Below are 17,424 nucleotides of genomic sequence, written 5' to 3'. Positions count from 1 at the left end.
TAAAATACACGAAAGAATAAAGAAGGTTTTCTATCGGGTCATTTTATTTGTCATGTGTTTCTGTCAGCAGTATCTCGCCATAAAGGACCTACTTCATTTTGCCCCAACTCCCCGCTTTCCTCCTTTAGCACGATATCGGCTGGTGTGTACCCACATAACTATGTATATTTTGTCATTTGAACGGCATAAAAGTTGCAGTCTCGCTCTATCTTTAGTCCCAAGATTTTCTTTTAATTTCCACCGAACACAATTTTGCAGTTTACTTTAGCCCCGCCAAGAGCGTAATCCGAAAGGCAATGAACGAATTTTCATCATTAGTGTATGACTATCAACCTGCCGAAGTATGATATATTAGTTAATTAGTAAATAAACCCCTTCAGGTGGCTGGTATATTGGAGGATAATGCCCGAGGCTGAACGATTGTCGAAAAATGAACAGTTGGCCGAGAAGCGTAGCTTCGAGGGCAACTGTGAAATTTTGAGGACAATCTTTCAGCCAAGGGCATTATCTTCCAATATACCAGCAAGCCAGAAAGGGGTTTATTTATTTTATAACCCTCCGATTAATTTCTACATCGCGCTTTATTGTCAGTAAATTTATAGGAAAGAGCCCGGCGTAACTGTGGTTGAAACAAATGTAAGTTGATTGGTTCACGTGATTTTACAACTCTGTAAAATTCATTAAAATTTAGAATTGAATAAGGTGACTTCATTCGTTTGTTTTGTGCTTGCCTACAAAATCGGGCGACGGATATCAAATCGGACGGGGTATATTCGCTGATACCCGTCGTCCGATTTTGTACCACGTGATGCGTTTTGTCCAATGAGCGCGCGCGAAAATTAATCGGTGGGTTATAAGCCGAATTATTTTGCCCTTTAAATCACTTTAATAAGCAGTTGTGCGGTAGTCATGGTTCAGTTTTGTTAATTCTGTAGAATTTTATAAACTAAAATCTATTTCCCACCTTGCCTGATTATTCAGGACGATCAATCGAAGTAGTTTGTTTGCCGCTGAGACTGGCAAGAGTAAAACCTTTTGTAGCCTTTTATTTGAGCACCTTTAAGAATAAATTGCTACGTTTTACGCCAATTGAAGCAATGCCATTATATCAAGGACTAACAACCCGCCATACTGGAGTGTTTTAAAATTTCTCCAACATTAAACAATGAGAAAATACTCAAGCATTTCGTGAGCCCAAGCGGCTCAGCCCCACTCCACCCCCCACAGAACCGACACAGTGCGTGACTATGGTCACGCTCGTATATTTGTCGCTTCCCTGATCGCTTCCGTTTTTGTGCAAAATGGCGGCGGGCGGAGTGCCTGATCTTGGAGGCTATGAATACGAGTTTGTTGGCGAAATCCCTGATGACTGGGAATGCCTTGTGTGCCAGTTACCACTTAAAGATCCAGTTCAAATCGAAAAATGCGGTCACAGACTTTGTGAGATCTGTGTTGCAACAATATTGAGGTAAAAACGTAAACTACAAGTCTGTTGTATAAAATACGAAATCACTTAAACCTGCTTAAACGTATATCTGTAACTCATTGCAGACGTTTTATGATCACTTCGCGAACCAAAACTTAGCAAATCTCCTAGCATGGAAGGCAAAGTATTTTACTTTTTATTTAACGAAAGAACAAGTTGAGCCGAAATATTATGGTGGTCTTTGAGGTTGCGAAAGAACATGGAATGTTGAATATAAACAAACTCGAACATAGCATAACCGTCCATAGCGAAAAAACTCAGTGTTACTATCTAACGCAGAATTTACACTGTTAAAACCTTTCATCTTATTTGGACTTCACTTTATTAGGGAGAACTTAACTCGATCCGATAAATTATAAACGTTTTGAAGTTTGGTTATTCACTGTTATTCATGACATTCATTTAACAACTTGATACAACGACGAAACAAGTGAACCGAATCAATCCATAAATTTAGGAATATAAATATTAAAATTCAGTGTTCGCTTTTCGTGGAGGACAGATCGAGAGAAAACACTATCAGTTCTCTCACAGCATAATAAAGCGAATGTGCTTATAATTCTAAAAAAATATATCTCAGACAATCTTTTTAAAATTTATTTGTTGGGTAACGCTTTGTCATGCCTCTTGCTTTTAGATCTGAAACGCCACAGTGCCCTGCAGACAGAGAGCCTATATCAACCGAAAGGGTATTATTTTATTCCTGTATAATAATTATGCTCAGAGTGCTTTGTGCTTGCTCGGAGAAGATTGCCAGTCCTGTAAACTTCCCTTATACTCGATAAGCATTCACTTGCCAGAGTTCTTAAAGATTAAAAGAAAACTTTGAAGGCCATGAATAAAACTTGCTCTTTCCTAAAAGGATAACATCCTGTTCTTAAAATATGCCTGATGTAACAGAGAACGCGGAAAATTAACCGGAAGTAGTGTAAATATGTCGTGATATTTTGTGCTACTTTTAATGTTCCTCTCTTGTGACACTGGATACGTAATAGTCGTGAAGCAATAAACAGCTAAGCGACCAACAAAGCGTTGTAAACTTCTTTGGAAAGCTGATTGAAAAGCTCGGAATTCAATAAAGCGACAAAACATCTTTCGAGTCCTCGCGTGATCAACACTATTCGCCCACGTATTTGTACACGTTTCGCGCGAGCTCATTATAAATCGCATTTTAAAATCTGATTTATACCCAGGTGAAGTTCAGTTGAACTAAAGGTAATCGTATTTGGTAACATTAAAAGTAAGAAATTAAAACAATTCTGGCATCATATCGAAATGTCACATGTAATTCATGAGTATCACATGATTGCGTTCGACGAAGGAGAGCGCAAGCCTAATTTTGTTTTTGTGTCCTGTGTCTTTTGAGTTGGTATGCCTGTGTACTGTTATGCGGAATGAATCGAGCCTTAATGCGCGCGCAGATGTATGGACGCCAGATTGGCCGCCCCGATTGATTTTTGCAGGGGCAATTCTCGGCCGGGAAACTGGTAGCCACATATGGCCTCGATTTCATGTAAAACAAGATGGCGTCCCAAACGCAGCTTAGAAACATTATTTTGCTTGAAAAAAGGGTTAAAAACGTGTTGTCAAAATTGTTATTTTGCCAAAAATGTCATGGTTATTATCCAAGGTAGCAGAGTTGTCTTCAGCCACCGAACGTCATAAAAAGAGTGGAAATCGAGTAAGTCGATGCGTAGTTTCGTACGGAGTTCGTTCGTAGGTAAACCAGCGTATTTTCCTGCAATTATTATATGTTGCACAAAACTACAAATTGTTAGAATTAAATGCCTCGAGAGTGGGTATAATACGGATCGAAATTGTTTTATCATTTCTTTGAATTTGTGGTATATCGTTATTCCTAGAAACACTAGACGTTTTGACGAGGAAATCGTTGTGTGAATGTAATATGCGTGTAGTGGATTACTGTGTGAATTATGTCTGTGGAATTTTAAATCGAAGTAAAAGTATTTCCAGAAGTTTGTGGAAAACGATAGTGCCAAACGATAACAGGTCAAGTGAAATAAATAATTATTTTTGTGTACATAATATTTCATTCATTCTATGTTCTTTTGGCTCGTCACACAATCTTTCTCACACTTATCCTCCTCGCGTTTGGTTCGGTACTGAAGCATAGTAACTAACTTTGACATAAGGCATACTACAAGTAGGCCGACCATGTCGGTTTTTTTGCCACTGCCTGCTTACCTTGGGTCTATTTTACCTATAGGTCGAACGCACTCCCCTGATCTCTGATTACTACTAGTTTAAAGGAATATAGGTCGATTCAGTGATTTAGTGAGAGAACTAAATTTACCCCATAACGAGGACGCCACGTTTACCTACAATTATAGTTTTCTTCCGTAGTTTTGTAAAACCTCAAATCTTGTCAGAACCAATCTATTCAGGCCTTAATTGATGATATATTTCAGTTTCTTTAATCATGTTTTTTTTTTTTTTCAGGTTTTCTCAGATGTTGCGTGTCATCGTAAAATACTTGATGCGCTGGTCAAATGTCCTAATATGGATTGTTCTTGGATCGGAGAACTTAGAGATGTCACGGTAACCATTTTTTTTTTTTTTTTTTTTTTTTAAATAATCATGTGATCAATTTAACGTTTCTTCCAAACTCCGTAGGCGTATGCGTAATTAGGTTCGTCACGCAACTGCGTAACTATGCCCTATGTGACGTGACAAGAAACGTCTGCGGAGAAGACTACCAAAACTACTAAAATTGTTCTGGGCAATCATTTTAATTTATGACAGCGCATAAGTGGTTAGGTGGGTTAGATAGGATATCATGATCAGGATTTAGCCTCACAGTACGTTTAAGGACAACGTTGTTGAGCAAATGATTTTCGAAAATACGACCTACTGACACGCAGATATTTCTAAATGAACCGTGGTAGCAAACGTGAAGCCCTGAAGGGTGTGGTGAAGGGGGAGGTCGGAGAGGGGTGTGATATAAATGTGTCAAGTAAGACTCTCCCACCTCACATGACTAAGCACGAGGAATAAAAACATTTTCACTTGTCAGCCATCTTGACTGTTCAGTTTTTTTTACAAGGGGAAGGGGATCCAGATCACGATTCATAAAAAAATAAAACGATGTTTTTACGTTTCCGAGCGAATTACTAGTTTTGATCACAGAATCAAAGTCACGGAAAATTAAAAGTTACATTCTTGTTTCAGAGATATTTGTGGTAAATCAAGCCGTTCAAAGCTACTTAACAGATCACGTTTCACGATTCCACACCGTATATGATGCAGGTTAAATCCGTTTCCGACCTAGATTAATCTGCTTCAACTGAAGATAGCACTTTATGTATCAGTCAAATCGAAGGTTCAACATACCCCCCGGGCATACCCCGGGCATTTGAAGCCTTTGCTGTCCCTGGGGGTGGGGAATTTGATCACAACTCATATTGGGTGGGGAATTTGAACTCTAACCTCGATTCCGTGCTACGTGTCCCAGTGAGTGAACGTGGGCTGATAAATCATGTCGGAGGCCGAAACTGAGGTCCGAAATGGCGAGTTTAAGGATTTTAAAAGAAAAGATTACCGCTTTGTGACAACTTGGATAAGAGGCGAAGGGCTACAAACGCTTTTTCCTGTATTTTAAACTTGTCTGCTAACTTGGCGCGTGAATTAATTCTTGGAAAAAGGCATTTCTAATGACCTGAAATGGATCTATGGTGGGGCATTTGAACGGCTTTTTGGCCCGGGGAGGGGGGAATTTGAACACAAGTTTTTCAAAAAATTAATTCAAATGCCCGGGGTGTTGCCCGGGGGGGATGTTGAACCTTCGATTTGACTGGTACATTACAATGACATAAACTAACTTGAATTCATTAATAGAAAGTCCGATACATTGTTATCCTCGGGTTGAATCAGATTAAACTACGCTTCAAACGGATTTAACCTGAAAACCGCTTAACCTGCAATATATTCATAAAGAATGGAATGTGTTATGGTGTTCAGTGAGGGCGTAAGGGGCGAGATTATTTAATTTTTTGTCTCAAAGTAATAAGCAGTGCTCATTTGTTGTTACGTTCTCAGAAACACGAAGGGGAGTGCAGTTTTCAACGTGTACAATGTATTAACGCGGGCTGCGATGAAAAAGTTCTTCGCAAGGATATCATCACCCACGTGGAGACCACGTGCCTCTGGTCCGTGATTGAATGCGCCTTCTGCTCTGAACGCTTTCCTAAACTGGAAAAACAGGTTAGTTGTTGCAGCTCTTAGAACTTTTTGAAAACCATCGCAGCATCATCATTTCTTCCCAAACAAACACGTTGATCTTTTCTAAATATTGAGTATTTTCTTTCTTTCTTTTCACAACAACCTATGGACTATGAAGCTATGGCGTTATACACATGTACTGCTGCTAAGATTTGGAATGCTCTTCCCGATCAAATTCGTTCATCAAACAAAATCAGAACATTTAAGAAATTGATTTCTAAGTTAGATTTCTCGAATTTTACATTTTAATCATGTAAATACGTATACATGTTTTTCAATCAACGTTCACAACATAATGTAAATTGATACATGATCAACTGTTAATTTTAATTCTTAATATATTTTCATATAGATTTTTTTACGCGAATACGCATGTCTGTGAAGTAGTTATTAAATGCACATTTAACCACGTTAAATAAAGGCTATTGGTTACTGGTGATTTCTTTTGATTTGATCGAGAAAGTAAGCATTCATCACATGAAGCCTATTTCTGGTTCTAAGCAGATTCATTTTGTTTTACTTTTCTGTACCCTACTTTAACAGGCTCACAATGAAGTCTGTCCGAAGTTTCCAGTAGAGTGTAGTAACAAGTGTGGCGTGAAGAACATACCAAGAGAAGAGGTAATGTTATCTTTCAATCCTATGCAAGCTCTTAATATGAATTACAGTCAACTCTGTCTAACGGACACCTCTATGAGACAGACACCTTTTAAAGACGGACACCTTGTGATGGTCCTTGCCGTTTTTCAGTCATTTTACTGAAACTAAACCTTGCCGTTTTTCAGTCATTTTACTGTAACTAAACTCCCTATATAATATATTTTTTTATAATATTTTTATATTTTTATAGTTGGAGGCGGTCCCGACGGTGTCTGTTTAAGAGAGAGTTGACTGTAGTTCTCTTTAAACACGTCCTTACATGCATGTTCTAAAACTTTCTTGATACTTCAACGCAATAATATGAAAGGTGAGGTAAAATGTGCTCAGATTCATAATAAGGAAATGGAAGTGTGTTTTAAAAGGGGGCCCTCCCTCCTTACCTTAGCCAAAAAAAACACACAGATATGCGCTTCTCCGACCACTCTTAGGACCTCTTACGTGTATGATTGCTGGAATCTTTGTGTATGTAGTGGATTGTTGACAGTTTTTGTCTCTGACAGGTCAGTCGCCACACTGAAAAGCTTTGTCCCCTGACTGTGATAGACTGTGAATTCAGTGCAATAGGATGTACAATCAAGGTACGATGTCATCATCATCATCATCATCATCATCATCATCATCATCACCAATTTTGTTTACCCTCGGATTTGTAGAGTAGCTTATACAGCTAATATCTCCGAGCAATGGGCAAAGACCAGACCACAACACCGGGAAATTCATGCCCTTCTCTTTGCGATAAGTGTGTGGGTTCTTTTACGTCCCCTGCTGACCACAACACTGAAGATGCAGGAGACGGGGCATACGGTTTATCGTCCTTATCCGAGAAGACTAGAATATCAAACCATTTGTAGACGTCATTGCAAAGGCAGCATATTCTCCTCAGTTATTTTAAGACCCTGAGTGTTGGTCTGGTCTGGGACTCGAGACCTCCCGCACGGTAGCCTGAAATACGAAAGAACAAGAATCTGTGTCAGATGACTCCATCCCCAATAATCGATAATCAGTGCATCCTTGTGGATAAATAAACACAATAGCCTCCATTTGGCTTCCAAAATATGCACAGATACTTTTTTCCTAGCTTGGACATTATCTGTTTCCAGAAAATCACAGTATTTCTTGAGCTTCGCTTTCGAGAAACGTATCACTTCTCGGATTAAATAATTTGTCTGGAGACAATCTCAGAGTTTATTAAAAACTAGCAATGGTGTATTGCAATTCCTGAGTTTTGATTGGTTAACAAGCAATGGTATATGAGCTCATATACCATTGACCACAAATATGGTGGCTGATACGCGTCAATGAAAACAGCTGGGGAGCTCAAATATTGCAATTCTTTGGGCGTTTTTAATAAAACAATTATTCCACTCGCGCTTGTTGGATATGAAATCGTTATAGCCAAGCCGGCGCTACGCGCCTCTATAAACATCTCATATCCAACGCGCGCTCGTGGAATAATTGTTAAATATTTTCGCGCCAAATGGAGGCTATTGCTTAAGTACTTACGTGCTATTCTGTTGCAAACTGGAATTGTAAGTGTAATATTTCGTTTCACTTAGTTTCAGAGGCGTGATTCCCAAGCTCATTTTGATGCATTAAAGGACAGTCATCTACTACTGGCTTGTAAGAGTATGGTTAATATGTCAAAGACAATCCAGGAACAAGCTCAAACGATAACTCGCCTTGAAGGAAAGTTAGAACGCTTACAGAATTCCCCCTTTTTATGGAAAATATCGAACTTTTCATCTACCATGGAGGCTGCTAAATCAAACGAGAGCAGAGTAATAATTAGCGATCCGTTCTACTCTACCTACAATGGCTACAAATTCGGGGTCGAGCTTTATCCCGATGGCTACTACACCAATGATAACGTTGACGAGAAGGGTGAATTTATGTCAATTTATCTCAGGGTTCTGATCGGGGAATATGATGGACTTCTGATATGGCCTTTTCAAGACTCTGTGGTTTTCACCTTGTTAGACCAAAATGAGTTAGTGGAAAAAAGAAGGCATTTAAGAAAAGAACTTCAACACCAACCCGCCGAGGGATTGGCAAGACCATCCGAAGACTCGGAGCCAGCTTGTGGCGTTTGGGAGTTCGTATTTCACAAAGACTTGTACTCACGCTCCTACATCAAAGACGATACGATATTTATCAAAGTCGCATTTGTGGAACATAGGGAAAGAAAGTTTTCGAGAATTTTCCATGGTGACTATGACATATAGAATACATGACCGTGAGTTGTTTTTTACCCTAAGGACGACAGCCAAAACGATGTAAGGGGCTATCGCTTGTTTTTTTTTTTCCTTTACCAAGAACAATGCAATATTTTGTTTCTTCCTTCTTCCAACAAAATGAACATTCCTTATCAAAGATGGCATCACAATGCGTATAATGTACAGGCTTTTATTATTTTCAAGATAAAAACTTGGCCTCAAGTATATAATAGGATTCGAATTCAGTTGCCATAGTAATGTACAAGTATCTATGCAAATTATGCAAGTATAAAATAAATAAAAAAATAAGCTTAATAACAGCAATGCAAATCTTACATCAAGATGTGCGTACAATAAATTGTTGACAGAAATTACCTTTCTGTTGTTTGTAAATGAAACTAATATTCAAATTGCACTTTCCCAACACTTTGCAGGTTTTAGCACCAGTATTGCAACGGGTATTGCAACAGGGCCCGCGCAGCAAGTTTTAGAGTGGGGGGGGGGGGACTAAAGACGGACGCGTGAGCGACATTAGCGGGCGGGGGGGGGGGGTGGGTGTCACCCTTGCTGACCTATTTTTTCCAGCCCGGTTTTTGAACCAATTACGTTTTCGTTTTCCTGAGAGGTCCGCTTGCAAAAAGAAGCCATTTAAAAGACATAAACCTGTACTAGCACAAGGCTACAACTGAAAATTTTTTCGATAATTATAGCGACTTATAACTAATTTATGACAGTGTTTGTACTAAACTTATCTGCGCGTCTACTTTGCCAGTAACTTTTGTCCCTTATTACTGAACTAACAATTTTTTGCTTCCTCTGCGCGGTCCCTGGCGTAACAAACCTATTTAACTTGCAAAGCAACACTGTTGCAAGAAATGTTGCCCGTTTTACTTTACATTTAAAAGGTGGTCACCCACGAGGGTTCGTGTTGCTCGGCATGTCATGCCACGTGTGGTAGCGACAAAAATCACGGCTCTTTACACACTAGCCGGGACGTAAGACGAGGACATAAGTAGAAACAAAATCATATGTTAACACACAAGACAATGTAGTGCGAGCACGATGCAGTGACACGTCTCCTCGTATTCCACGGTAGGTGAGGCACCTAGAAAAATTGGGTGGGGTACTCCGCTGGGGTCAAAACCCCTACCCCGTCTCAGATCAAGAAAACGTAAAATTTGCTACCCAATCTTCGACTAAAGAGTTTTTTTTATTTTTTTTATTTTTTATTAACAGCATTTATTTACATCAAATTACAATACATTACACAAATATTTACAGGAAAAAAAAAAGGAAAAGAAAAACATAACATAAATATTCACACAAAAGATCTAATTTACATATAATGTATTCAGTAAGCTAGATAAATTAAAGGTTCATTAGCACTTAAATTATTGTCATTTAATGTATTCTCGGGCATGCATGGCTTTTCCTTTGCAAACGTTTCTAGTGAAAACTGTTTTAGAGTTTAGTTGTATACCGTTTCAGACTGGAGTGGACTGGTAAGCATGCCCCTTCTCCTTCATTTATGCAAGATTCACAATCCCCGTTGTAAGTAATAGAATGTTTGGCGACATTTGCAATGCTTTCTGCAGTTAATATTTGAAAAGAACTGCTATACATGATGTTAAGTTCCCATACAAACTCTCATATCTAGTCTATGACGCAGTCATAGCCTAGCGTCATGGGGCTGGGACCTGTTTTTCGATATGACCCGGAAAATAGTCAACTGATCGCTTGGAGGTTGTAAGCTAATGCAAGTGTTGTAAAATATGAAATTTAGTATGTAATAATTCTCATAACATAGAGGACAAAATTTCTGAAAACACGCGTGATATTAATCCTCAATTTTTCTCGGCCCATTTGATTACCTACACAAAAACATAACTAAATAAAAATTGCGAAATTTACTTCGCCAAGAAGTTTTCGGCCATTTTACGACGATTCCCTAAGACTGCCGAAAATTTCTGTCGACTTCCGAAAATGTCCGGAGACTACCAAAGTAGTCGATCGCAGGGTTACCCTCCAGCAGTAAATTGCCGGTACCCATTTATACACCTAAGTGGAGAGAAGTACTATTAGGGTAAAGTGTCCTAAGAACACAACGCAGTGCCTAAGGCGAGGTTCGAACCTGGACCGCTCGATCCGGAGTCCAGCACATTAACCATTAGGCCACCGTGCATTCCAGTTTAAGATCTGAGTGATAGATAAATCATTGTACCCAAAACATTTAGTAGGACTTGGAAAAAGTGGATTGTCTAAGTTTGGCAGTTTCTTAGGACAGATTGTAGCTTCCATATTGTTAATTTTTCCGGTGGAAAAGCAAGGGTAGTAAGCCATCATTGTTACTTATAGAAGATAGACATGATAAGCGAATACAAATCAGCGACTGTTCCAAATCGAAAACAAACTAAGTAAACAGCTATGCAAAAAATGCTAGTCAGTATGATTTCACTAAACATTTCCCAGCGATCGATACGAAATTTGTCCAAGTTCCTATTCCTTTCAGTGTCTTCACGAAGACGTCGTAATTCCAATTTGGCAGAATCTATCTCTGACAATACCAAACTGCAACTGTTTGCATCAAAGTTTCGCTCCTCCATTCTAATAATTGCTTCATTGAGTTCTTCATTGAGTTTCTGCAGTTTTGTGTTGGTCCCAGCAACTTCTTTCCGTAGAACTTGCAAATTAGCACTGTTTTCTTTCTTCAAACTAGCATTCGCTTCTTGCTGTTGTTGAAGTTTTTTGTTGGTCCCAGCAACAACGTTAACTCTGGGGATTAATTTTTGCAAATTATTTATTTCATCTTGAAGCTCCAAGAGCTTTGCATTGACGGACACGTTTCTCGAGAGCTCTTTCACTTCCTTCTTTATAGAGAAAACGTCATCCTGTAGCGAGGAGAGCCTGTCAGATGCATCCTCCCTACTTTGCGGTTCTTGTAACTTCTCTTTTCTTTCAGCAACCCTGTCGCTCAAGTCTTGCAGACCTTCACTTTTTAGAACGGCTTCTGATAATTCTTTAATCTTTTTCATGGCGGTAGCCGTTTCAGTTTGCACTTCTTGAATACTTGCTGCAGTGAGAGTAGATGAGACCTGAAGCTCTTGAAGTCTTTCACAAGCCAGCTTCAAATGGAATTCTGAATATTTTTTCACGTGGTCTGAAATGGCTCTTCGTTGCACCTGAAGTGAAAAAAATGCATGCCATTTTCTATATACGAAACGAATATGATTGGTTTATACTGTTTCTAACAAAACAAAGCCCTGAAAAGAACCAGAAGTTACGATGAAAAAAGTAAAGCGAACAAAACACTATCAACAAAACACAAGAGAACCTCTCTCCACAAAAACAGAAAAATCGCAAATTTAATATCCTTCTCCCTGAAATTAATGCATCTGTTTGTAATGATAGCTTAGAAATAGTAAGTACACTACATTTACTTTCTACCGTTCGTACCCTCCAGGGAGAATTCCAGATCAAAAGGATGGGGATGCTCATCAGAACAGTTGAATTAAAACCTCTAAAGGAAACCCAATTTGGATGTGGCTTAAGCTCTTTTTTACCCCTAAAAGATATCATTTTTCATGCCTGTTCAGTCTTGACGGGCAGTAGTGCATTCGCTGGGTAGTTTTGCGAATAAAGTACAAACAAACGTGTTTCGCTGTTGATTTTTGAGGGGTCAATTTTTTTATGTGGGGATCTTTTTGGTTATGTTGAAAGCCCTAGGGATTTTTTGGGTCTTGATTTTTTCCCTTATTCGATCATCTCCGTCACTTGAAGTCCTGAGTACCCCCCCCCTCCCCCGGGAACACCTTAGCCTGCGTTGCAGCCGGACGTGTCACAGAATCCTCGATATAGTCTACCGGGGTTTAGTTCGTCTGCAACGCAGGCCATCAAAACCCTTAATGAGGCCAATATCCTTAATTTACACCCCCGAGCGAGTAGACCGTTTCCCCGTCCGTTTCATACGGGAGTTCCCTCCTCCTCCCCAGATCGTACCTTAGCTTTGCAACCAATATGGACAAACGTGCACTCCACTTTAGTATGAGGGCAACTGTTTTCAATGTGTTCATTCATCTAGAAATTAAATGACGAGAAATGTTATACTGTAGTTCAAAAACGATGAATCACTTGTTCGAGTACAGGGCGTCAGAGCTCTCTCCTTCCGCCCTGATCGAGTATCTACCCATCACGTCATTAGAGTTCATAGAATTGACGAATAATGTGCTATCTTCGTGCACGGTAAGAAAATACGTCCTTCTTAGCCAATATAATTATAGGAAAAAATGGTGCTCGCGCGGAGAAAATGTATATTGAAAAAAATAATTTAAATTTACTAATTGTAAAATTTCAATATTTTTGTCGTGCATGTTTTCATGTTTACAGGCCAACCTTGATTTTAAGAACGTTTTTGTTATACCCTATCTTCACTAAAAATCTAATTTTGAAACTTCGCCTTTTTATTTTATATTTTAATGTTTTCTTCTACTTTGACGCAAAACTGTTCATTAAAGCCTGGTTTTCATATGATCGCCCCGATCGTTTCTATCGCATTGATCGTTTTGCAAATTCTGAGACGGTCTTAGGTGATCGAAGAGATTGGAAGCGACCGGGGGTTCTCATATGATCGTCCCGATCGCGTGGTATGAGCGAAGATTTACGAAAAACAATCATTTTAGCTCTAGATGCAACACAATGGCAGCCTTCAATGAAAGAGCAAAGCTCGTGGCCTCCTATCTTCTCAGTTATTGAAGTTTTACGGCGAAGAAGGGAAAGAAGAGCTAGAAGGATAGACCACGGGCGATCCAAAAGATCGTGATCGCCCCAATCGCCGCAGACGTTAGCGATCGTCTGTGTAATTTTCTCATATAATCGCCCCGATCGCAAGAAAACCTTTTAATTTGAAGTGACGAGGCGATAGAAACGATCGGGGCGATTATGAGAACCAGCCTCAAGAATGTTATTTTCCACAGTGTAATTAACGCAATTCGCAATGAACGAGTACATTAAAGAGTTAACCTCCCAGGTATATCATAGCCTTGAATCAGTTGCCAAGTCGTTTTTCCAGAAATGGCGTGCTTTATAAGGTTCCTTCATATTGGGGTTGAGTCAGACATCACACCTGGCATTTTACTGTGCACTTAAGCTGTTTATTTCATGACCAAGCCAGTTCATTGCAGTATTTTGACTAACGCCTCAGTTTTCTGCTGACTGTGGTTATTCTGCTCACGCGATAAAATTGAAAATGTTCTTTAAACTATATTTTACGGGTTCGGAAGTGTATTTCGACTCTATTTCAGCTTTTGATACTCAATATACTGGCAGTAACCGGCACTTTTGTTCTTAATCTTTTTTTGGTAATTGTACTAAAATGTTTGAACAAAATTACAGGTCTACCTTGTCTCTTGGAATTTTATGTTCACCACATCTTTGAAGGCAAGCCATCGGGTATTTCGTACACACGTCAAAATGTCCCTGTAAAAATAATGAGTAAAAACAAACAAACAAACAAACAAACAGATATAAAAATAACGGCAAACAGCACTGATTAATCTAATGGGCTGTTGCAACCTTAGCATCTTTCATAACAATTAGCCTCATAAGAAAAATCGATATATTCTGTTTATACAAGAGAATATGAATGTTCTCTTGGTTTATATCACAAAGAATCATTTACCTCTTTCATGTACCATTTAAAGAATGTTTTACAGTGGAAGCACTCAACTTTTCTTTTTGGACATTTATTGGTCACGTGATTATGCAGATCTTTTCTCAGGGGAGTAGCTTCACAATCCTCGTTAGTGCATTTCACACCCACAAAACTGCAGCTAGGCTCATGTGTCTGAAAAACAAAATCGTCATTTTGTACTTTTGATTTAACAATGTATTGATTTCAAATTGAATTAAAAGTTAACGATATAGAAATATAAGTTGAGAAATTTAAGAGGGCGAGGCATATTAATTTATAGATCTTAAGTTTTTATGTTTACTGATTGGTTTTTTTTTTTTTTTGCAATGTATCTTATTTTAAATAGTGCCTTTTTTTAGTGTGTAACTGTTATTTTAACCTGACACTTAAAGAAGCTACGTCATGGACAAAACATTTGAAAAAATTGGCAAATGTTTTCAAATTTTTCATTTGTAATCCGTCTTAATCTTCGTCAGTCGCAACCAACCTTGTTTATTTTGGGATTTTTATTCCTCAGTTTGGTGTTTTGTTCTGCATAAGAAAATTTTAATTTTGAGTTTTTCTTCAATTTGAAAGTAAGAAGAAAAATGAATTCAAACATAGCTCCTTTAAATTAAGTCGTCATCATCATCATTATTGTTGTAAACTGCAAAAAATCAAGTCACTTTTAAATACTTAGCCTTGAAAGGCCGTTCCTCACTGGGGTATAATATAAGCACGGACAAAAGCACAAGCGCAAACATTAGCACAAGCACATTAAAAAGGATATTTATTTTGCAAAAATAAATGGTTTTATGTAGCTTGTTTCGTAAGTCTTTACCAGCTTCCGGTGAAATTCCCTCCAACTATCACTTCTGGTTACATTTTCGCGGCCTTTTAGGTTACGAAAGCGCGGTTACATCGCCTTTTCGCTCATGGCGTCAACGAGTGAAGATAATTTTCCCCTCCCACTGCTCCCTGCGTTCTGTTGTTGTTGGTTTGGGTTGGCGGGTTCTCCCTCACCTTTGCTGGGATAATACTTTAAGGTTTCCATATTTTAAGCTTTCTATCCTTGATATAAAAAATAAACGGCCACATCCGTGGCCAAAATCTGCCAACTGGTAGTCTTGTCTTTTATTATCCCAGCAAACAGAGCTTTGCCAAAGCAACACACACATACTTGTTTATATGCATGGCATCTAATCTAAAAGGAACAGGATACATAAACGTCAACAACAACTACAAAAACAAACAATTCTGTTTTCTTGTGCTTACATGTTTATTCCTAGTGAGGACAACATAAAAGAAATGACTGTGTTCTTATGCTTATGCTTCTTATATACTTATGCTTGTGTTTGTGCTTATGCCCAGTGAAAACCAACAGACGAAAATAAAACATGTAAACCGCGTAACAGTCACCTCTACACTTCTGAGTTCCCCAGTCCATTTGCAACCATTGTGTTCATTAGGGCACTTTATGACAAAGTCCAAAATTGTCCTTTGAATTGCTAAATCAGGATATATATTCTATGAAAACACATCAAATGATCATTATCCACAAGACGTTAGGTTGTACTAATGTAGCGTGATTGTTCTAAATAATAAAAATGGAGATGAAAATAAACAGCCGGCACCCAATCGACCGTTTCGGTGAATATCTGTTCAGAAGACCTATAATCGCCTACGATTTTCGGATAAAAGTGTGATGAAAAATGGGAGCTCGAGATTTCTTCAGCTTAGACTTTCGTGACATGGAGCCTTTTGTTTTCGGAGAGAGAAAAATGTCGTTTTTGGTACCAAAAAGGCCAGCTGGGATTTTTGAGAAGGCAACAGCGGCTCGTAAATTCGGGTTATAATGTTTCTTTCCCTATAATTTTCTGAAGTTTAAAAGTTCAGCTAGCGTATCCGAAAAGATTCATTTTTCTTAGCGTTTAAAAAATAAGGCTTAAAATTGCACAAAAAGGCACTTATAACGACAAAACGGTGTTCCGACACCTCTATTATATTTTTCTCCTTGGGTGCCCCTGAATAAATCATAGCGCATGTTATGCCTGAAAAGTTATAACTTTTGCAAGAGAGAAGTCAATTTACATACCGGTACGTACTTACCTTCGCAGAAGGCTCATCAAGGGTGCAACGATCGATGGGACATTCACTTTTCCTAAAAATTATACACCTAAATGTTTGGAATATGTCGCTCACATCTTACTAATTAAGAATACAACAAAAAGAATGGATGGTATTGTAGCTTATTGTAGAAGAACAATTATTTGCATTGCAAGATAAACCGCAATCGGCACAAGAATATTTCTTGAGAGTATTTTTAGATAACGTCTACACCAACTGACGGAAACTATACCACGAAACGCCTAAGTTCATTAAAGTTTGTTAGCTACCGTGTTTGCAAGATTAATTTCTTTCGTGATTTTAGTGCAATTGTGATATAAACAAAATGAACTGAGTATGCATTAAGCTTAATATATACTAGTTATGCAACGCTTTCGAGTGGTATACTATGGAATATCCCACGAGTCACTTGTATTTTCTCGGTATACACACGAGCCTTTAGGCGAGTGTGTATACCAAGAAAATACAAGTGACAAGTGGGATATTCCATAGTATACCACGAGAAAGTGTTGTGTAACTATTTTATACCATGCCATAGAAAATACGCTTACTAAATTTCGTCGAGAATACAATCGCAGCGCACGATGGGAAGGTTGGGTTGAATACCGTCGAATATACAACGGCTTTCCTGTATTCTGATTGGCTGTATTTTCTATGGCATGGTATAAAAGTTGATATTCGAGCATTCGATAGTGCCTGAGTAATTTCGTCTACCGATTTTTCAGCTACCGACATGTGTCTGAGTGAGATAACAGAACAACGAAAATATTGCGCCTGAACCTTAAATAGTAAAATGCCAGAGGTGTGAACGGCTATAAATGCGATTTTCACTGACATCTAGTTGCTTGAAGTAAAAACATCCAGCTGTCTTTATCTTACAGGTTTACGTACTCTTTCATGTACTGTTCCAAGCAGTGTTTGCAGAATCTGTGTCCACATTTCGTCTGCACTGGTTCACGCATGGGACAGTGACATATCGGGCATAAGTATTCTTGAAGAACTTCATTTACAAACGCGTATTCAAAGCCAGACAT

At 38.6% G+C, this 17,424-nt stretch overlaps 2 protein-coding genes across 3 annotated transcripts; one reads left to right on the top strand and one right to left on the bottom strand.

The window, feature by feature from the left end:
- The first annotated feature begins 1,283 nt into the window (after nt 1-1,283).
- On the top strand, nt 1,284-8,814 carry LOC144635205 (TNF receptor-associated factor 4-like). 2 transcript variants are annotated; one of them, XM_078494287.1, is made up of 7 exons: nt 1,284-1,468; nt 2,124-2,175; nt 3,947-4,045; nt 5,543-5,707; nt 6,269-6,346; nt 6,886-6,963; nt 7,942-8,814. In XM_078494287.1, exons 1-7 carry the CDS (start codon nt 1,302-1,304, stop codon nt 8,605-8,607), a joined length of 1,305 nt encoding a protein of 434 aa, XP_078350413.1. In that variant the 5' UTR covers nt 1,284-1,301; the 3' UTR covers nt 8,608-8,814. The 2 variants fall into 2 exon arrangements, with proteins under 2 accessions (XP_078350413.1, XP_078350414.1); XM_078494288.1 differs by having other exon boundaries at nt 6,269-6,351; nt 6,891-6,963.
- Nucleotides 8,815-10,442: 1,628 nt separating this feature from the next.
- LOC144637154 (TNF receptor-associated factor 4-like) lies at nt 10,443-17,424 on the bottom strand. Its single transcript, XM_078496295.1, has 9 exons — nt 17,270-17,424; nt 16,373-16,424; nt 15,683-15,790; nt 14,273-14,437; nt 13,993-14,070; nt 12,595-12,672; nt 11,364-11,777; nt 11,163-11,303; nt 10,443-10,469 (listed from the first exon to the last, which is right to left on the bottom strand). The coding sequence occupies exons 1-9, from the start codon at nt 17,422-17,424 to the stop codon at nt 10,443-10,445; spliced, it is 1,218 nt and encodes a 405-aa protein (XP_078352421.1).

Source organism: Oculina patagonica, chromosome 13 (assembly GCF_052425735.1).
Source record: "Oculina patagonica isolate OP01 chromosome 13, crgOcupat, whole genome shotgun sequence".
Classification (NCBI taxonomy): Eukaryota; Metazoa; Cnidaria; class Anthozoa; order Scleractinia; family Oculinidae; genus Oculina; species Oculina patagonica.
This window is presented reverse-complemented; position numbering and strand designations above follow the sequence as displayed.

What these genes read in the sequence shown, in the direction of transcription:
- LOC144635205 (XM_078494287.1), top strand. Translation starts at nt 1,302, where the DNA reads ATGGCGGCGGGCGGAGTGCCTGATCTTGGAGGCTATGAATACGAGTTT. An exon ending in AGCCTATATCAACCGAAAGG is followed by an intron (nt 2,176 to 3,946) that starts GTATTATTTTAT and finishes TTTTTTTTTCAG; the next exon opens with GTTTTCTCAGATGTTGCGTG. An exon ending in AGAACATACCAAGAGAAGAG is followed by an intron (nt 6,347 to 6,885) that starts GTAATGTTATCT and finishes TGTCTCTGACAG; the next exon opens with GTCAGTCGCCACACTGAAAA.
- LOC144637154 (XM_078496295.1), bottom strand. Translation starts at nt 17,424, where the DNA reads ATGTCTGGCTTTGAATACGCGTTTGTAAATGAAGTTCTTCAAGAATAC. An exon ending in TTAAATGGTACATGAAAGAG is followed by an intron (nt 14,071 to 14,272) that starts GTAAATGATTCT and finishes TTATTTTTACAG; the next exon opens with GGACATTTTGACGTGTGTAC. An exon ending in ATAAAATTCCAAGAGACAAG is followed by an intron (nt 12,673 to 13,992) that starts GTAGACCTGTAA and finishes TTTAATTTCTAG; the next exon opens with ATGAATGAACACATTGAAAA.